Consider the following 15,505-nt stretch of genomic DNA (forward strand, 5'->3'; position numbering starts at 1 on the left):
CACTGGAGGAACCACCGATGCACCTTGATGCTCGCACACCTGCACGCACACGGGCACACCAAGAAGAAAAGGAAAAAGCACAAACTACTCCCCCCCCCCCCGTCAGTCTCGTCAGTCTTCGGGGTCGTCCTCTGCTCCGCCGCTCCGTGTCTCTGTCTCCAGCTGAGCGCTCAGGGTTCCTGTTTGTCTGAAGATGCGTCGCACCCCCCCTGCCTGTCTCTCTGCTGCTCTTCAATGCAGGGAGCCATCACTGCCTCTTTTTAAACTCTCTCTCTCTCCACACTGACGGGCACCCTCTGCTTGTCCCTCTGCTTTTCATGGCCAGCTTGTCCCTCTCCCGAAGGCTCATCCCTCTTTCCTCTTTCAGCTGTGGAGAGGAGCAGAGTAGAGCACATCCAAGCAGACTCGGGCTGTCAGGAAAACTCTTTCTCTCTCTCTCTCGGTCTTTGATTCTGTCTCTTCCGGCCGTCTGTCGAATGGCTCTGTCACTTTCGTGAAGGGACACTTCTTCACCCGGCGCTGCATCCCCTTTAGTTGTTGTCTTTTTATAGCACATAATCTTGAGTGCTGTGACAGCAGCTACAAATGGTTACTCCAATGACGGGCTACATCCGCAGTAAATTGCTATATTTGCACCATCAGTGTTGTATATTTATGTTTTATGAGAATCGCAGTATTTCTGTTGCACACTAATATTGGTGGGATATTTTTGGGGTTCTCTAACACTTTCAGGGCACCCCTTAGTATATGTGTGTAAAATAATCAGACTTATATGGAAGTCACTCATTGATTCTGACTTTAAATCACAAGATCCAACTCTCTTCTCTTAATTAAGGACTTTGTACTACGAAAAGTATTCCTCTGTTGCTTGTATGTTAATTATGTCTTTCTATCTTTCAGGCTGGAGCCAGCAAAGAGGTGGACTCTGGGCCTTCGCAGCCTGCAGGTGACCACACTCCTTCTCACCCGGCGACCTTGGAGCCAGAGAAAGCTGACGGAGCTGACCGCCCACTTTCCAGTGAGTAAAGCGCTCCCTGATGCCAGATCTACAACGTTTTAATGGTTCATAAGCTTCTTCTTCCTCTATGAGACATTGTTACGCTACTCTCCTCTGTCTAGCATCCTTCTTTTGCTTCTTTTTTTTATCGCTGTGTCTTAAATTATTGCTTCTGGTTCACTGGAAATCCTGTTTATAGGATGCGATTGTCGAGCCGAGAGTCTTTTATTAATCTCCTCAGTAAATGCGTTGGTTGAGACTTCATCATTCAACGACGAAGAACAAGCCACATCCTCTGACATGTCTTCATTTAATGGGCATCTCATCTCTGCTTCCTCTTTCCTGTGTGAGGTGTCCTCCCTCCTGACCCTGTAGTGGGGCAACACAGGAAGCAGTGAGACCACTGCAGCCAATGAGATTAGGTTAAAGTCATTGGAACGTTTTTTGTTGTTGTAGTTCTTCCATTCAGGTTTGTGATGTCATGTCTTCTAACTCTTCAACCACACTCCTCCACCACCATTTTATTGATATATATATATATACCTAGGATAGCCCTGACTGGATTAACTCTTTGTTTTCCATCTTCTGTCATTACAACAGTCAACCTAAAGCTTTCATGCTGCTGTGTGAAACCAGATGGAGATGAGAACCATTTCCCTGCAATTTGTTTTGCAAATGTGCAGAGGATCTGGTCCCTTCACCTCCTTCCAATGCGTTGTTGTTTAACTGAAGCTGCTTTTAATTGTCAACGATGCAAAACCAACCTCAGCGCACAACACACAAAGACTCTGAACCCATACATTCATCAATGTGAACACACACACCGTGTGCACATGCTCACACCTCGGGTCTCACTCTTGTTGTTCTTTTCTTCTGTTGATAATCTGAGGCTCCACTTTGGGAACCAATGATCAGGCTAGCGTTTGTCCAGATGGATGAAGAAGCAATTTGCTGGCGATGCTGGCGAAGGACAGGATGACGGTGATCAAACCAGACTGGGGGATGAGCTGGAAGGTGGCATGATGAAGCAGCGGCAGACGCAAAAGAAGAAGTGACATGCGAGTGTGTGTGTGTGTGTGTGTGTGTGTGAGTGCCCCGAGGGAGGCCATCACGACAGTGGGTTTTGGAGCTCAGTGCGTTTGTGTAAAAAGTGCTGCTGTCTCCTCTTATCAGTGACGCTGGACTGCCTTTCGATCGGGGATCTATTACGATTCTTCCTCTCTTTTTGTATTTTGTTTACACTTATATACGCAGGAGTTATGTAAATCTAATTTTCTTAAACCTCCGCCCTCCGTAAATAAACGAAACATTATCTCCTTCTGCTCTATCTTTCTTTGTTGCTCGCAACATCTCTCCTGCTTACTCCTGCCCTCTCTCTCTCACTCTCTCTCTCTCTCTTTTCTCTCAGGCTATTTCTGTTCAGCCACGAGGGCCCCTTTGTCGTTTACAGAAACTCATCTCAAGCTCTCTCCAACTGAACCCCCCCCCCCCACCCCCCTCCACAAACACACACACACACACACACACACACACACACACACACACTCTCACACATACACATACAGGCACACCGGCTGAACCGCAGCTCTCAAAGACACCTGGTTAAACAGTCATGACAAAACAGGGCCACCGCACACCCACTGACACACACACACACGCAGAAGGCTGAGCGTTCCTCCCAGTGGTCCAGTGTGGGTTGCGAGCGGCTTTTCATGACTTATTTAAGTGCCCTCCATCATGCGCGGTGCGCTGCGGCTCACTCTGACATGACACGGCCCATTTCCTCCGTTCAGGCTGGCGGCCTGACACAAGACACGCTTGCGGTTTACAGAATAGATAGAGGTGTACAATCCATCACGATCTTAACACTGTTAGGTTTAAATCCTCCAGTGGGCCTCCGATACAACAATGTGAAGCAGGGAGAGACTTTGGACTGACGTTAAACCGTCCCTTTTGTCCACTGCAGTCTGAGTTTTAATTGTGCTCGTGTGAATATTTAGTGGCTTCATGGTCGCAGCGCTATAGTAAATCTTTGACTCGCGGCATACAGAGAGAGGGAGTAGGCAGTGGGCTTTCACGTTGGATTGTGGTGCTGAAGAATTTCAGGATGTAAGTTAAGGAGATTTCCTTATGTATGGATACAAGAGCTCCCATTTCTCTTTTAAAATGTTCCCTATCAGACAGGAAACCGACCAGAGGTGGGAGGATGTGACACCTGGGCCACAATGTGCTCCAGGCCTGTGGACCTGTGGACACATTTGCTGAACACTTTATACACCCGGGAGACACGGGACCCTTTTCAACATGTGTCCTGTTCCTTTCCACTGCTTGATCACGGCCCTTTCCCCTCAATCGAATGCCTTTAGAGAGACTCATGTTAATGTGCGTGCGTACGTAATGTGCGGGTCTTCGAATTATACGTGCTGATGATGTGATTGTCATGCGATAGGCTGCGAGTGTGTTTTGATTGCAACGGCACAGCTGGACTGGGCAGACTTGGCAGCCCAGTGTGCTTGGCTGCTGGCCAGTTCAATACAATTACAATGAGCCCCCGTGGGTGCATGGAGCACGACGGGAGACGGGATGCGCTGGTTGTGGCACAGGGAGGGGGTGGCTCACATTATCTGGCAACTCGCCTTCGCTTGGAAGAAGGATCAATATGTGAGCTGTTGATCCATATCGTTAACATTTTGCTTTCAGAGTCTTGCATGGAGAACACAGCGGTGAGGTTCGATCCATAAACTGACACGTTACAATCGCACAGCACACACACACACACACATTAAAGGAGGAACACTTTAATGGGCAGGAGAGGCGGATTAGAGCCGCCCATCCTTGTCTCTCTCGTCCAGAGAACAGAGCAGCAGGTGGAGCGATGAGAGCAGACGTGCACAGAAAGAATGGAGCCGAGGGATGACAGGAGCGGCGTGATGGGGAGAGGAGGACAAGGAGACACACCGAATGGAGAGATGACGGGGATGTGTTTGGAGAGAGTGATCAGAGAGGGTGACAGAGGAGGCATGGAGAGGAACCCCCTCCCCCCCTCTCTCTCTCCCTCCACATCTCCCTCTCTTTTCTTCTATTCTTTCGTCTCCCTCAGAAGGGATGACAGGAGGGTGGGCTAACTTCGAATGACAATGACAAGCTTGCCACCGCTCCCATGAAGCACAGCAGATGGAGGTGTGTGTGTGTACGTGGGTGTGTTTGTGTGTGTGTGTGTGTGTGCGATTAAAATGCCACTGGAGACCAGGGTATACCGAGTCTCTTGGCAGCGCCACGCTTGGCAGAGCGCCACCTCCCTGACCTCCTTTTTCCAGCCCAGCAGAGTGATCGTTGAAGTGTGTGTGTGTGTGTGTTAAGTGAGCGGAGTTGGTCTCAACAAACAAATATTAATTCACAGTGTTCCCATTGTCTGTTCCATTATGTCCTTTTTTCACGGGGCAAGTGAGCTGGACGGCCTGTGCGGTTGTTTGTTTCCCTCTTCGAGTCGCTCCGTGGTGTAACGACCACTTTGAGGAACAGAGCCGTGTTCAGCAGTGTGGCGCCAGTCCTGGCGGCCATGGGGGGAATTAGTCAGGAGACAGTGGGTTTGGCACTGTGCCTCGGTTATTAGCCGCTCACAGGGTGGGCACGGGGTTGCGCCCCGACTCAATCCCTCCCTGTGTTTGCATGTGTGCGCTCCATGCGTTTGTTCCTGTGAGTGTGTGTTTGTGCGCGTCTCACCATTTGAGTTGAGGATTCTCCTCCGGTCACACTGACCTTATTGTGCGATCACTTCTGGCTGATTTGTACCCTTTCCAACACATTCCTTTCTCCGAAAAAAGGCTGAGAAACGGGCCGTTAACCCCCTCGCCCCCCTCACTCTCTCTCTCGCTCTCTCTCTCTCTCGTTTTCCCTCCGGATGGGTTTGATTTAGTGAGTGTGGTTTTCCATCTAGAGTCTGGGAGCCAGAGAGAGGAGACTCAGGGAGAGACCTATGGATTCACAGCCAGCGGAGCACGTCATGACTCGGCCATAGCTCATCAGCAGACACATCAGCCGGCTGGAGGGCGAATAGATGCGAGCTGTCGGCGTTCAGGAAGTAATACACCTCTCTTCATTTCAGACCCTTAATTATTTCCCTCTCACGAGTTGCATGAATTGCACTCAAGGATGACAGCAAAGAGCAACTGAGAGTGTGTCGTGTTATTCGAGGCTGAATATGTGCTACATAGAATACAATTCAACGTTGTGTGACTTTAGCCAAATTCTTCTTCTTTGGTGTTTGGGAGAGGTTATATTTAGGCCTCGGCGAGGCCACCTGGCGTGAGGTTAATGCTCAGCGAGGAGCAGCGAGGTCAGGTTACGGACATGTTTAAGCAGTAGCCGTGGAGAAGAAAAAAAGAACACTTAGCGAGAGACGTACAGACTGACCTTTGACCTCACAAAGGAAACAGGTGTTCAAGCAGGATTAAGCCCGGCTGCCTGCACACTCACAGCTGGTTGTCCCTGTCTTCTTTCATTTACAGCAGACGATGTATCCACAGCCTCGACTGGAGAGGAGAGGCAAACCATATTTAGATTCCATATTATAAATATAAAACAGTACCGTTAGCGTAACAAATGAGAGTGGATATTTGGAAAAACTCCTTTCCTTTTGTGTTACCTTGTGCTCTTGTTGCTGATGTTTTAGTCTTCTCCTTCCACACTCCTTCATTTCTCTTCATATCATCTTTTTCTCTCCCTTCCAATCTTCCACCCCATGACTACAATTAGACTTTTTCCCACTCAGCCTCCCTGTCTCCTCCTCCTCCTCCAGCCTCTCTCCCTCCTTCCTTTTTGCTCGTCTCCTTCCCTCCCTCTCAATCTAGCCTCCACTGTCAGGCGACTTGGCTTAGGCAAAGTGCTTTTTGCTGTCTCTGCAGGTGGGACTGTAATAAAGCTTGTCAGTGGGAGGCATGGGGTCGCACTGTCACATACTCTTTGCCTCCCCTCTGTTAACTCCCTCCACTCTCTCCCTCAAACCATCTCCCCCATCACGGCCCCCCACCATCGCTCTCCTCCAAGATCCTCTGCTTTTTTTTCCATCTCTCATTTGTCCGCCTCTTCTTCCCCCATTTTGTCTCGCTCTCACCCAAAACTGTGCTCCTTGACTTCTCTCTCTCTCTGTCTCTATCTGGTTTCCTTGCCAACGGCACTTTCAGGAACATGATGATGAAGAGCAGCAACAGGAGACACCTCTCTCAACATATTAACCACACACACACAAACCCACACACACAGACACACACACACACACACACACACACACACACACACACACACACACAATCCATGTAAATGACTGCAGGTGAGGTTGTATTGTTTGCCCAGCTGCTCCTGCTAACCAACTTCTCCTGTTCCATAGTAAACCAGCAGGCTGCATGGAAATCAGCTTCCTCTACACAAAACAGTTCTCTGCTCCTCCTCGTCTTTTTGTGTGCGCTCACAATGTATGTGTGTGTATATTTGTGTGGATGTTTGGGCTTGTCACTGCACGTAACACTCAAAGGGTCATCTACATGTTGGAGCCTCTGCACTATTCATGTGTGTGTGTGTGTATGTGTGTGTGTGTGTGTGTGTGTGTGCGCACAGCTTCTAATTGATTTAGCGTGTTCACAGTATCTTACTGTTGTAGCCACAGGATGGCAATACTGAGCCCCTTCTTTAAAGGAATCCGTCTTTACCTCCAGCGAGCCACTGTTCATTCACACGCTCACGCACACACACACACACACGTTCACAGGCATACACACACACAGCCCTCTTTAGTGTGAGTTAGCCCAGGCTTGTATGAGGTGCAGTGAATAATTTAGTCCTCGCCGTGTTAATGGCTGACAGCGAACATGGCCTTGCTGCTCTGCTTTTGGCCCATTACTCCTCCATTCTGTTTCACTCTCACTCTTTCTCTGTCATTCTTTTGTCTTGTTGTTTATTTATATTTTATATTTAGGGTATTCTAGAGGCAAAGTCTAGACGTGACTTTGTTTCTCATCCTAATTCTATTAAAAACAATTAACATGTGTCTTATAATTGTCTTCAATAAAATGTTTAAATGGATTACAGAATCAGAAACGGTTTTATTGCCAAGTACGATAATACAATTAATTTGGCTTAATGGTTGGTGCGTGACAATAAACCCAATAGTAAGAGACATTTCAAAAGAAAAAATCGTAACATTTACATCTGCAGATGGGAATTACAGTAAATATGTATGTTTTTTTAAATAAATGTAATTGTATTTATCTAAATGTTCTTTTGGTTAAACATATATGAAAATGTTATTAACATTGATAAATTATTTTCACTTCTTTTCTATACATATTGACATTTATTTCAAGCACCTTGATGCAAATATTAGTTGCAGTATTGTATATTGACTTATCCTGACCAAAAGCCCTTTTCTAACCTACCCTGTTACTTATAGCAGAAACAATTTCCAATATCCTGACAGAAATATTGCTTAAAATTCCATCATTTATCTTCCTTGACCTTATTATTGCTTCTGAGGACCAACAATCATCGAAAGCAAAATCATTTTACAGATCTTTTGATTTTGCAAGATGAAATATGGAGATTATCTCATTTTCTGAAATATGGAGATTTTCTCATTTTCTGAAATATGAAGATTTTCAAATATATATTATTTTCTGCATGGACCCCCTCTCAATTTTTGACCTCATCTCCTATCCTTCTGTCCTCATTTTATACATACACTTTTCTGCAGATTACAGTGTGTGTGTCCGTGTGCGCGCGCGTGTGTTTGTATTTCTGTCTGGGCCCAGTCAAGCACTATTAATGTTATGATTGCCCCACTGGGCTTCAGCTCTCTGTGTGTATGACGTGGGTGAAGAATAATTTGACCCTTACACTAATGCAATCACATACACTAAACAAATTATGGCTCCCTCCCTCTCTGTCTCTCTCCCTTAACTTCCCTCGATCTCAATTCAACCATGACGATGTTACATGTGGTGTACGTGGTTTTCGGCTTGTCCAGCCTATGAGTGTTTTTTCTTTCGGAGGACCCGCTTAGCTCCATTTTTCTCTCCGATACGATCAGTAGACTGTGTTTGGGGCAGTGGAGCCATGGAGCCGGGCTAGCAGGCTGCAGCAGCACTGAGGTCTAGCCAGGCTCAGGCAGGCCTGGGAGGGATTGAGAGTGACATGAGACGCCCCATAGTGTGGAGTCCCAACCAGCTTCTCTAGCTCCAGTCTAGCTGATATAACCCAGCTGGGCGTGAAGAGGAGGTGCTCCATCTACCTCATGGCTGCTCCATCTATCTCCTAGAAAGATGACCCATCTAGCTCCTCTCCTCTCTGGAGCATCTGTCACATCAAAGTGCTCTTCTTACCTCTGCTGTCCTCACCAATTTGTATTGGCTTCATATCGTCCATTTGTTTCATTCCTTTTCTCAGCCCCCAACCCCTCCTCACTCCTTCTCTCTCCTGCTGTTTTTTTTTTCTTTCTCTCCATAGCCCCCATATATATATATATTTATATATAAATTTCCCCTTGGGGATTAATAAAGTATATATCTATCTATATATATATGGGGACTATGGAGATTATATATATATATGCTCTATCTCTATCTCACATAAACACATCCAGAACCCTTGAAGGGGGGTCATGATTGAGGCATGCCGGTAATTATCCGAAAAAAAGGCTGTTTTAGCAAAGCGACGGTAGGGTGTAATTAATTAGCTTGCATGTGCACAGTGGGAGAAAAAGAGGGAGAGATGGAGTGAGAGAGAAATACCGGCTATCAGTCCTCCTTTTATCCTCTGAGCTCAGATGAGTTCCCCTAATGAGAAAAAAAATGAGATGCTCCCAACCAGGGAAGAAAGCATTTAGTCCTTTACATGTTCTCTCCTCTGCTTGTCGTTCTGTCACTGCCTTGTTCTCCTTTCATCTGCCTATCACATCCGTGCTGTTGCTCGCGGGGCGCTCATGAGTAGGAGTCACCAGCCACAGATCTCTCCCACAGTCGATTGAACACGGCCTCTGGGACACGTCCAGATTCACACGGCGCTGACAGCGATACCAGAGACGGCGTGGGGCAGAGCATCTGTCTCAGTTTATGGATATTTACAGATGCCCTGTTGTAAAGGCTGCTGCACTATTGTATGTGTGTGAGCACTGGTGGTTGTGTTTATGAAGAAAACAAGGGAGAGATAGAGAGGAGAGGTGGAGAGTAGGAGGGAGGTAAGAGGCGCACTAACACACAGCGCTCCATTGATCCTCTCCTTGGTTCAACACTGACTCCTTGACCTCATTCAGAAGCACCTCTTTGTGTGTGTGTGTGTGTGTATGTGTCAAAGGCCTAACCATGGTGCGATATATTTGTTTACAATAACCGCGCAGCATCCCGACCTGTCTCAACCTGGACCCTTTGGCGGTCTCATGAATATGGAGACGCGTCCTCACCACCACACTCTACTTGCATAACATTTCACTTCTCTCACACCCACCTGCATGTAGCACAGCCCCCCATGTCTAACACATACACATTGGCGTTGGCACACACACGCACACACACACTCCTCCCTTCTTAGTGTAAATTGATAGTTTAATGGCTGCCTGTCCCGCCTTCTGTGACTGAACCTGTCTTATAGGTACCGGCTTTATGGCCAGTTTGTCAACGTCAGCGGAGACGGACAGCTATTTACTGCCCAGAGTTAAACACGTCGGACGCTGGCAGTTAGCATAAATCCCCTTCGTAGGATGAGCCAGTGGATAACGCACATTGTCGACCACGTAAATCATCAAAGGCACACATTCTGTATACAGCAGGTGATCATTCGGTCAACCACTCAGTTCTTTTTAACCTTCGTAAGACTACAGACATACCTCCCACTCACAAACGTAACACACATGCTGTAGATCTAGATCTCCGTTATTTACGGCTCCCTGCCATCACATTAACATCCAGCACTCGCTTTTCCTCCCCTCTCTCCGTCTCTCTCTCCCCTCCTCCCCCTTCGTCTCCTGTCCTTTTCAACTATCATTTAGCTTTACGAGGTGTCCTAAAAGAAGCCTTAGGTGTGCTCCCCTCCCTCCTACCCTTTAAGTTGGGAGATATTAATATCCTCTATAAGTCAGACGTGCCTCTCACTGTTACCGAGGAGAAATTGATGACAGAAGGGTGTGACGGGAGAGGGGGGAACGGAGCTGGCAGGGAGTCATAGCGGTGTGTCTGTGTCTGAGAGGCCTGACGTGTGTGCTGCATACCAACAGACCTATTATGAGAAAGAGAGGAGTTGGTTTGGCAAGGCAGCAGGTTAAGTGAAGGAGAGGGCCTCTAATTGGGAATAAACTGAGATTGAGAGGAGGAGGAGGAGGAGGAGGAGCTTCCTTTATGAGCATTCGCTCTGTGTTTGATAGTGTTGCTATAAACAAGAGGTCAGCTGTTTATAAGGTCCATCTCTGAGAGTGAGTGTATCAAAAAGCCTTTGAAAACCCTGATCAGCCTGCTGCGGTTTGTGTGTCTTCTCCGTGTGTACTTGTGTGGTTGTGTTACCCGTCAGAACCATTAGCAACCATCTGTCTCCCAATCTGAGCAGAAAGAAAGAGCAAACTTGTCGTTGTGTATCGTGTGGATGAGTTAGTTACCGACGTCTTTGGCCGTTGTGTGTTTGTTGCATCAGTGCGATCTGTATCCGCTGGGCAGGCGAAACAACAACAACACACTCTTACTCTCACTGAAACACACCTGCTTATCGTTCACTGGAGACCTTATGAAGAGATACAAAGTCATCTTCACCACGTGGTCGGTCCAAAGTTGTGTCGAACTCACTTGCTCAGCACACAGAATTGTCTTCATCTTCAGATGTGGCTAAATGGTGTAATGAGTAAACGTGTTTAATGTGTGTGTGTGTGTTTGTATACTTGTCTGCCTCGGAGTGTGTCTGTGTTTGTGCGCTCCGACTGCTGTTTTTTTCAATTCCACTCGGGATAAAGAAAAGGTTTGTTTGATTAATTAATTCTGTTAGACGTGAATGTAAATGATCAAAGGAGCAGATTTGCATTTTGCGTTTAATTATTCATGAGCTGCGATTGCTCATGAATTAGGACACCTGTGAGGGCTTTCTCCACGCAAGCTCAGACACTTGCTCATGCACATACACACACTAGCACATCCTGGGATGTGACCTGGTGTGTTTAACCAGACCTGCCCCCCCCCTATCTACTGTGCACAGGGATGCAGGTCACTGCAGGTTCATTTTGGCTATTATTAGGTTATGTTGCCGGCCTGGCTTGGGTTCAAACGTTCTGATTCTGTTACCATGTAGTGCTAAGGCTCAGACTGTCACCCTGACTGTATGATTCATCTCCATGGAGACAAGAGAAAAGCGCTGATCTAATTATCCATAGTGCTGCCATCCCAGACTCGAATAGAGGGCTGGGTGGCATGCATACGGCGAGAGGAGCAAGTGAGGAAGAGGCAAAGGGCGGCACATAAAGGTTAGAAAAAGAAGGATAACAGTAGAGGAGGAAGAAAAATCAATTGAAATGAGAGGGGCATGAGCTGATGGGAACAATAGAGAGCGAGATAAAAGCAGGTATTATTTATCTTCTTTCTTCTTCCCCATCTTCAACTCTCCCCTCGTCATCAGCAGCATCCAACTGCCGCACAAATGGGCCCTTGTTGCCATGGATATGAGCAATGGTTCTCCCATTCTGCTCGACGGGGCTCAGTGATAAATGGCGGGATGTGGAGGAAGTTAATAATTCATCCCAGGGAGGGAGCGACCGTTCTGGGGAGCGTTACCAGCATAATGGGTTAAGTGCAGCGATTGCTGCGCGCCGAGCAATAGACTCGCAGTCGGCGATATATATAAAAAATGAATAAAGGCTGAGTGGAGCCTGCTGGGAAGGAATTGTCAAGGGAATGTGTTGGTGGATGCGTGTGTGATGTGCTTGGGGTTGTGTTTTAGGGAGAAGGCTTTGTCATTTCTAGAAGTTATAAGACTGTCATGCGAACAACAGCAGAGACTTAATAGTGCTTCCTCCAGGCTTTGGGTAAAGATCTCCTCCCACTCCACTTTGAAACAATGAAAAACAGCTCAATATGCTTCGGGGCTTTGAAGTGTGACAGCAGCGGTGGCAGATGAAGCCGCTGCAGAACAGAGGTGCCGGTTTGATCTGTGCACTCTGCTGTCATTACCAGTGACTAATTGACACTTATGAGAACACCTAAAGACAAATACATACATTCATGTAGACCTTTTCTGTCCCTCATTGTCCCACATTTCGTGTTTATTTGAATATAACATTTGTCATTTTCCTTCGTAGAAGAGCCTCTCATACATTGTGTGTGTTATGCTGCATTGTGATGTGAGGGAGAGAGAGAGAGAGAGGAAGGGCACTTGGGGTAGAGGCCCACGCCACCTTGAGCGTTAACACAGCACCTGCTTCACGTCTTCTTCTCAGCAATTTATGAGGTGCTCTGCTCATAGCGCCGCCTCCCTTCCCCGTCCCTCCCCTCCCTCCCTGGGTTTACGCAGGGGTCACCGTATTGTGGTAATCCCAGAGAACATATCGGATCAGCTTGATTTCATTATTGTCCCGATGCTCCATATGCAGGGACTCAGAGCTACTTAGAGTGATCCTCTCCTGGTGATGGGAGGAACGGAGCTGGAGTCTGTTATCTGCCGTGGAGCTGGAGTCTGTTGTGTTGGACACTCTGCGTTCCTGGAGTGGATTTGGAGCAGAACACGCTCGTGTTAAAATATCGCCGAGCCTTGCATCTTTTCCCTGTATCGCCTCCCACTGATTACTTGATGGGTTTTTTTCAGCGCTTACGACGTCTCCTTTGAGTCTTGTAGTTTGACTCCGTGTGTGTGTGTGTGTGTGTGTGTGTGTGTGTGGAGGTGGGAGTGCATGCATTGTCGCATGTGTGTACCCAAGTGGAAAATATGACTTGTGGTTTCTTTTTATTTCTACCTCTACATTTTGTTTTGGAGAGTCTTTGTTTTCCAGAAGCCTTTTTTCTCTGCCTCCTTGTGGCTGATAAGTGATGCAGATCGCTGTGATAAATAATATTGTCTGATAAACACACACACACACACACACACACACGCACACATTCTATCTCTTTCTCTTATTGAGCTGAACTGTTACGCATAATGTGTGTATGTGTGCGTTATTCTCCTGAACAAATAACAGATTTTCAGTGAGCTGCTCCATGGATTCTCTTAAAGAAGCCCCAGCAGATGAGAGAGGGAGGGAGATCGGGAGAGGATGGAGAGGGAAGAGAAAGATAGGAGGGAAAGAAAGAGACCGATTGTTCTCTGCAGGTGGAATAAAATAACACCGTCCGGAGTTCAGTAATCGCCATGTTCCAGAAAGAGGAGAGAGAAAAATGAAAAAATTGTAATTTCCATGGTGTGTGTTTTTTAATACTACTGTTGTTGGTAGTTGTGTCAGCGGCCTGCACTGTGAAATGACAGTTGTATGTCACAGAGACATAATACAAGTTGGTCTTCTTATGTCTTCATGTTTTTTGCCGAGTTTTCATTGTCATCACCACACAGTGGGGTTACTCAGCTATATACCGTACGACGCGCAAAAAGCACACACTAACACTCCTCCTGACACGCACACAGACACAGACACACACACACACACACACACAGCTCAGGGTTGATGTCAGAGCCCTGCAGGTCCCTGGCTTTTTTGTGGCGTCCTAACTGACAGCTTCATCAAAGCCCCACCCTGTTGTACACGCATATGGATACATACATGCACACTGATACACACACACACACACACACACACACACACACACACACATGTACAGACTCATGCCCCCCCAGGTTGCCTTTGTTCCCAGCATCTGTTTCCCTCGGTGATTAATTGCAATTAGCGAGAGGTTTGAAGGCCTGTGGAAGAACACAGCAAGAGGAAAAACATCAAGATTAATGAGGGGAGGCATTCATCAGAGAGAGAGGGAGGGAGAGAGAGAGAAGAGAGAGAGAGAGGAAAGACAGCGAAAGAGGAGAGGGGGAGGGGATGATAAAGGGATGACACGGTAAGAAGGGAGGGGTTAAGAGAAAAGGAGTTGGAAAGGGAGGATTGCTTATCAGAGTTAGATGGATGGAGAAGGAGAGAGAGAGAGAGAAAGAGAGAGGTCAAAGCTCAGACCACAGAGCATCACCACAGGGGACTGATTAAATATGGAAATTATAATTGCTAATTGACCTTTATTAATCAGAGCAGTAGGGGGGATGCATTGCATTTTTAATGTGTGTGTGTCTGTGTGAGAGTGAGAGAGAGAGGGTGTGTAAGTACTCTGAAGCATGTGAGTATGTGAGTGTATACTTGACTTGTGTTTGTAGCTGTGTGTGTCATGCAGCTCTCTCATGTTGAAACACAGCACTGGGAGAAGCAGCGTGAGCAACACACACACACACACACACACACACACACGTGCACGCGCAACGCACACAAACTGGGTGCTAATGAGAGTGTGACTGTACTACGGAGAGCTAAATAGGGTCACAGTGGAACCTCCCTCTTTGGGCTGCCAGATGTGCAATCATGAATGCATGCATGCACAAATGCATAAAAGTCAGTCCTCTCCTTTTCCTCCCTCGCTCTCCTCCCTCCCAATACTTTGATGTCTTCAATCTCATTATTACACTTTAGAAAAAACCCTGACGCCTTGTTTCATTCTGCATCAGAAGCATGTCGATAAAATGCCCCTGCCTTAGACTACCATACATAATCACACACACACACACACACACACACACACACACACACACACACACACACACTCACACACACCACTTGGATGTCAGTCTTGTAGCCAGATCACACATATTTGATTAGAGACCCCCTGAATTCATTAGCCCAATGTGATTTAGCCAGCTGTGATTAGAGCTACATGTAAACTGGTCTGTCGTGGTTTGATTTGGTTTCAGCTTGTCGAATCCATCAGATTCCTTCTCTCTGAAGGTGAGGTTGTAATCACTTTCAACCAATCACTACCCTAGAGATCCATTAATCACAAGCCTTTTCGTTTACAGCTTCTTCACTGTCGACATATTTTTGATATAAAGCCCCTGGGAGCAGAGGAAGTTAAGCACGGTGCTTTCCTTAAGGGGGCCTTGACAGTTGGAATAAAAGACTCTGTTCATTTCACATTCACGGTTTCATTCATTCTGAGGTTTCAAATCGGCAACTGTCTGGCTCTTCTGGTTCTGTCTTTGATTCTGTTGAAAACTTCGCTGTCTGCAGTTCTCAGGGCAACTGCTGAGGGGTTAGAGACCCGAGAGACGGAGACGGGGCAGTCCTCCCTTCTCCTCTAATCCTGTTAACTCGGCTTATGATCAGACCGCCATGACTGGTCTTCTACCCCCGGGGGCCAGGAGGGCCCCAGAGGCCTCAAAGGGACAATTGTTGCAGGGTCCAGAGGTGCGATGAGGGTGAAAGGTCAGCCATCAGCAGAGAATAGATAGGTCACACACACACACATACAC

The 15,505-nt window shown here is 47.0% G+C and overlaps 1 protein-coding gene across 3 annotated transcripts in view; it reads left to right on the plus strand.

Moving 5' to 3' along the window:
* Positions 1 to 15,505, plus strand: part of gse1b (Gse1 coiled-coil protein b) — a 165,335-nt gene that overhangs the window by 51,043 nt on the left and 98,787 nt on the right. For all 3 annotated transcript variants that reach the window (XM_056412038.1, XM_056412039.1, XM_056412040.1), the window contains one exon: positions 901 to 1,018. In XM_056412038.1, the coding sequence (XP_056268013.1) occupies positions 901 to 1,018 (118 nt within the window). The remainder of the gene's footprint in view (positions 1 to 900; positions 1,019 to 15,505) is intronic.

The sequence above is a fragment of the Pseudoliparis swirei genome, chromosome 4 (assembly GCF_029220125.1).
Source record: "Pseudoliparis swirei isolate HS2019 ecotype Mariana Trench chromosome 4, NWPU_hadal_v1, whole genome shotgun sequence".
Lineage (NCBI taxonomy): Eukaryota > Metazoa > Chordata > Actinopteri > Perciformes > Liparidae > Pseudoliparis > Pseudoliparis swirei.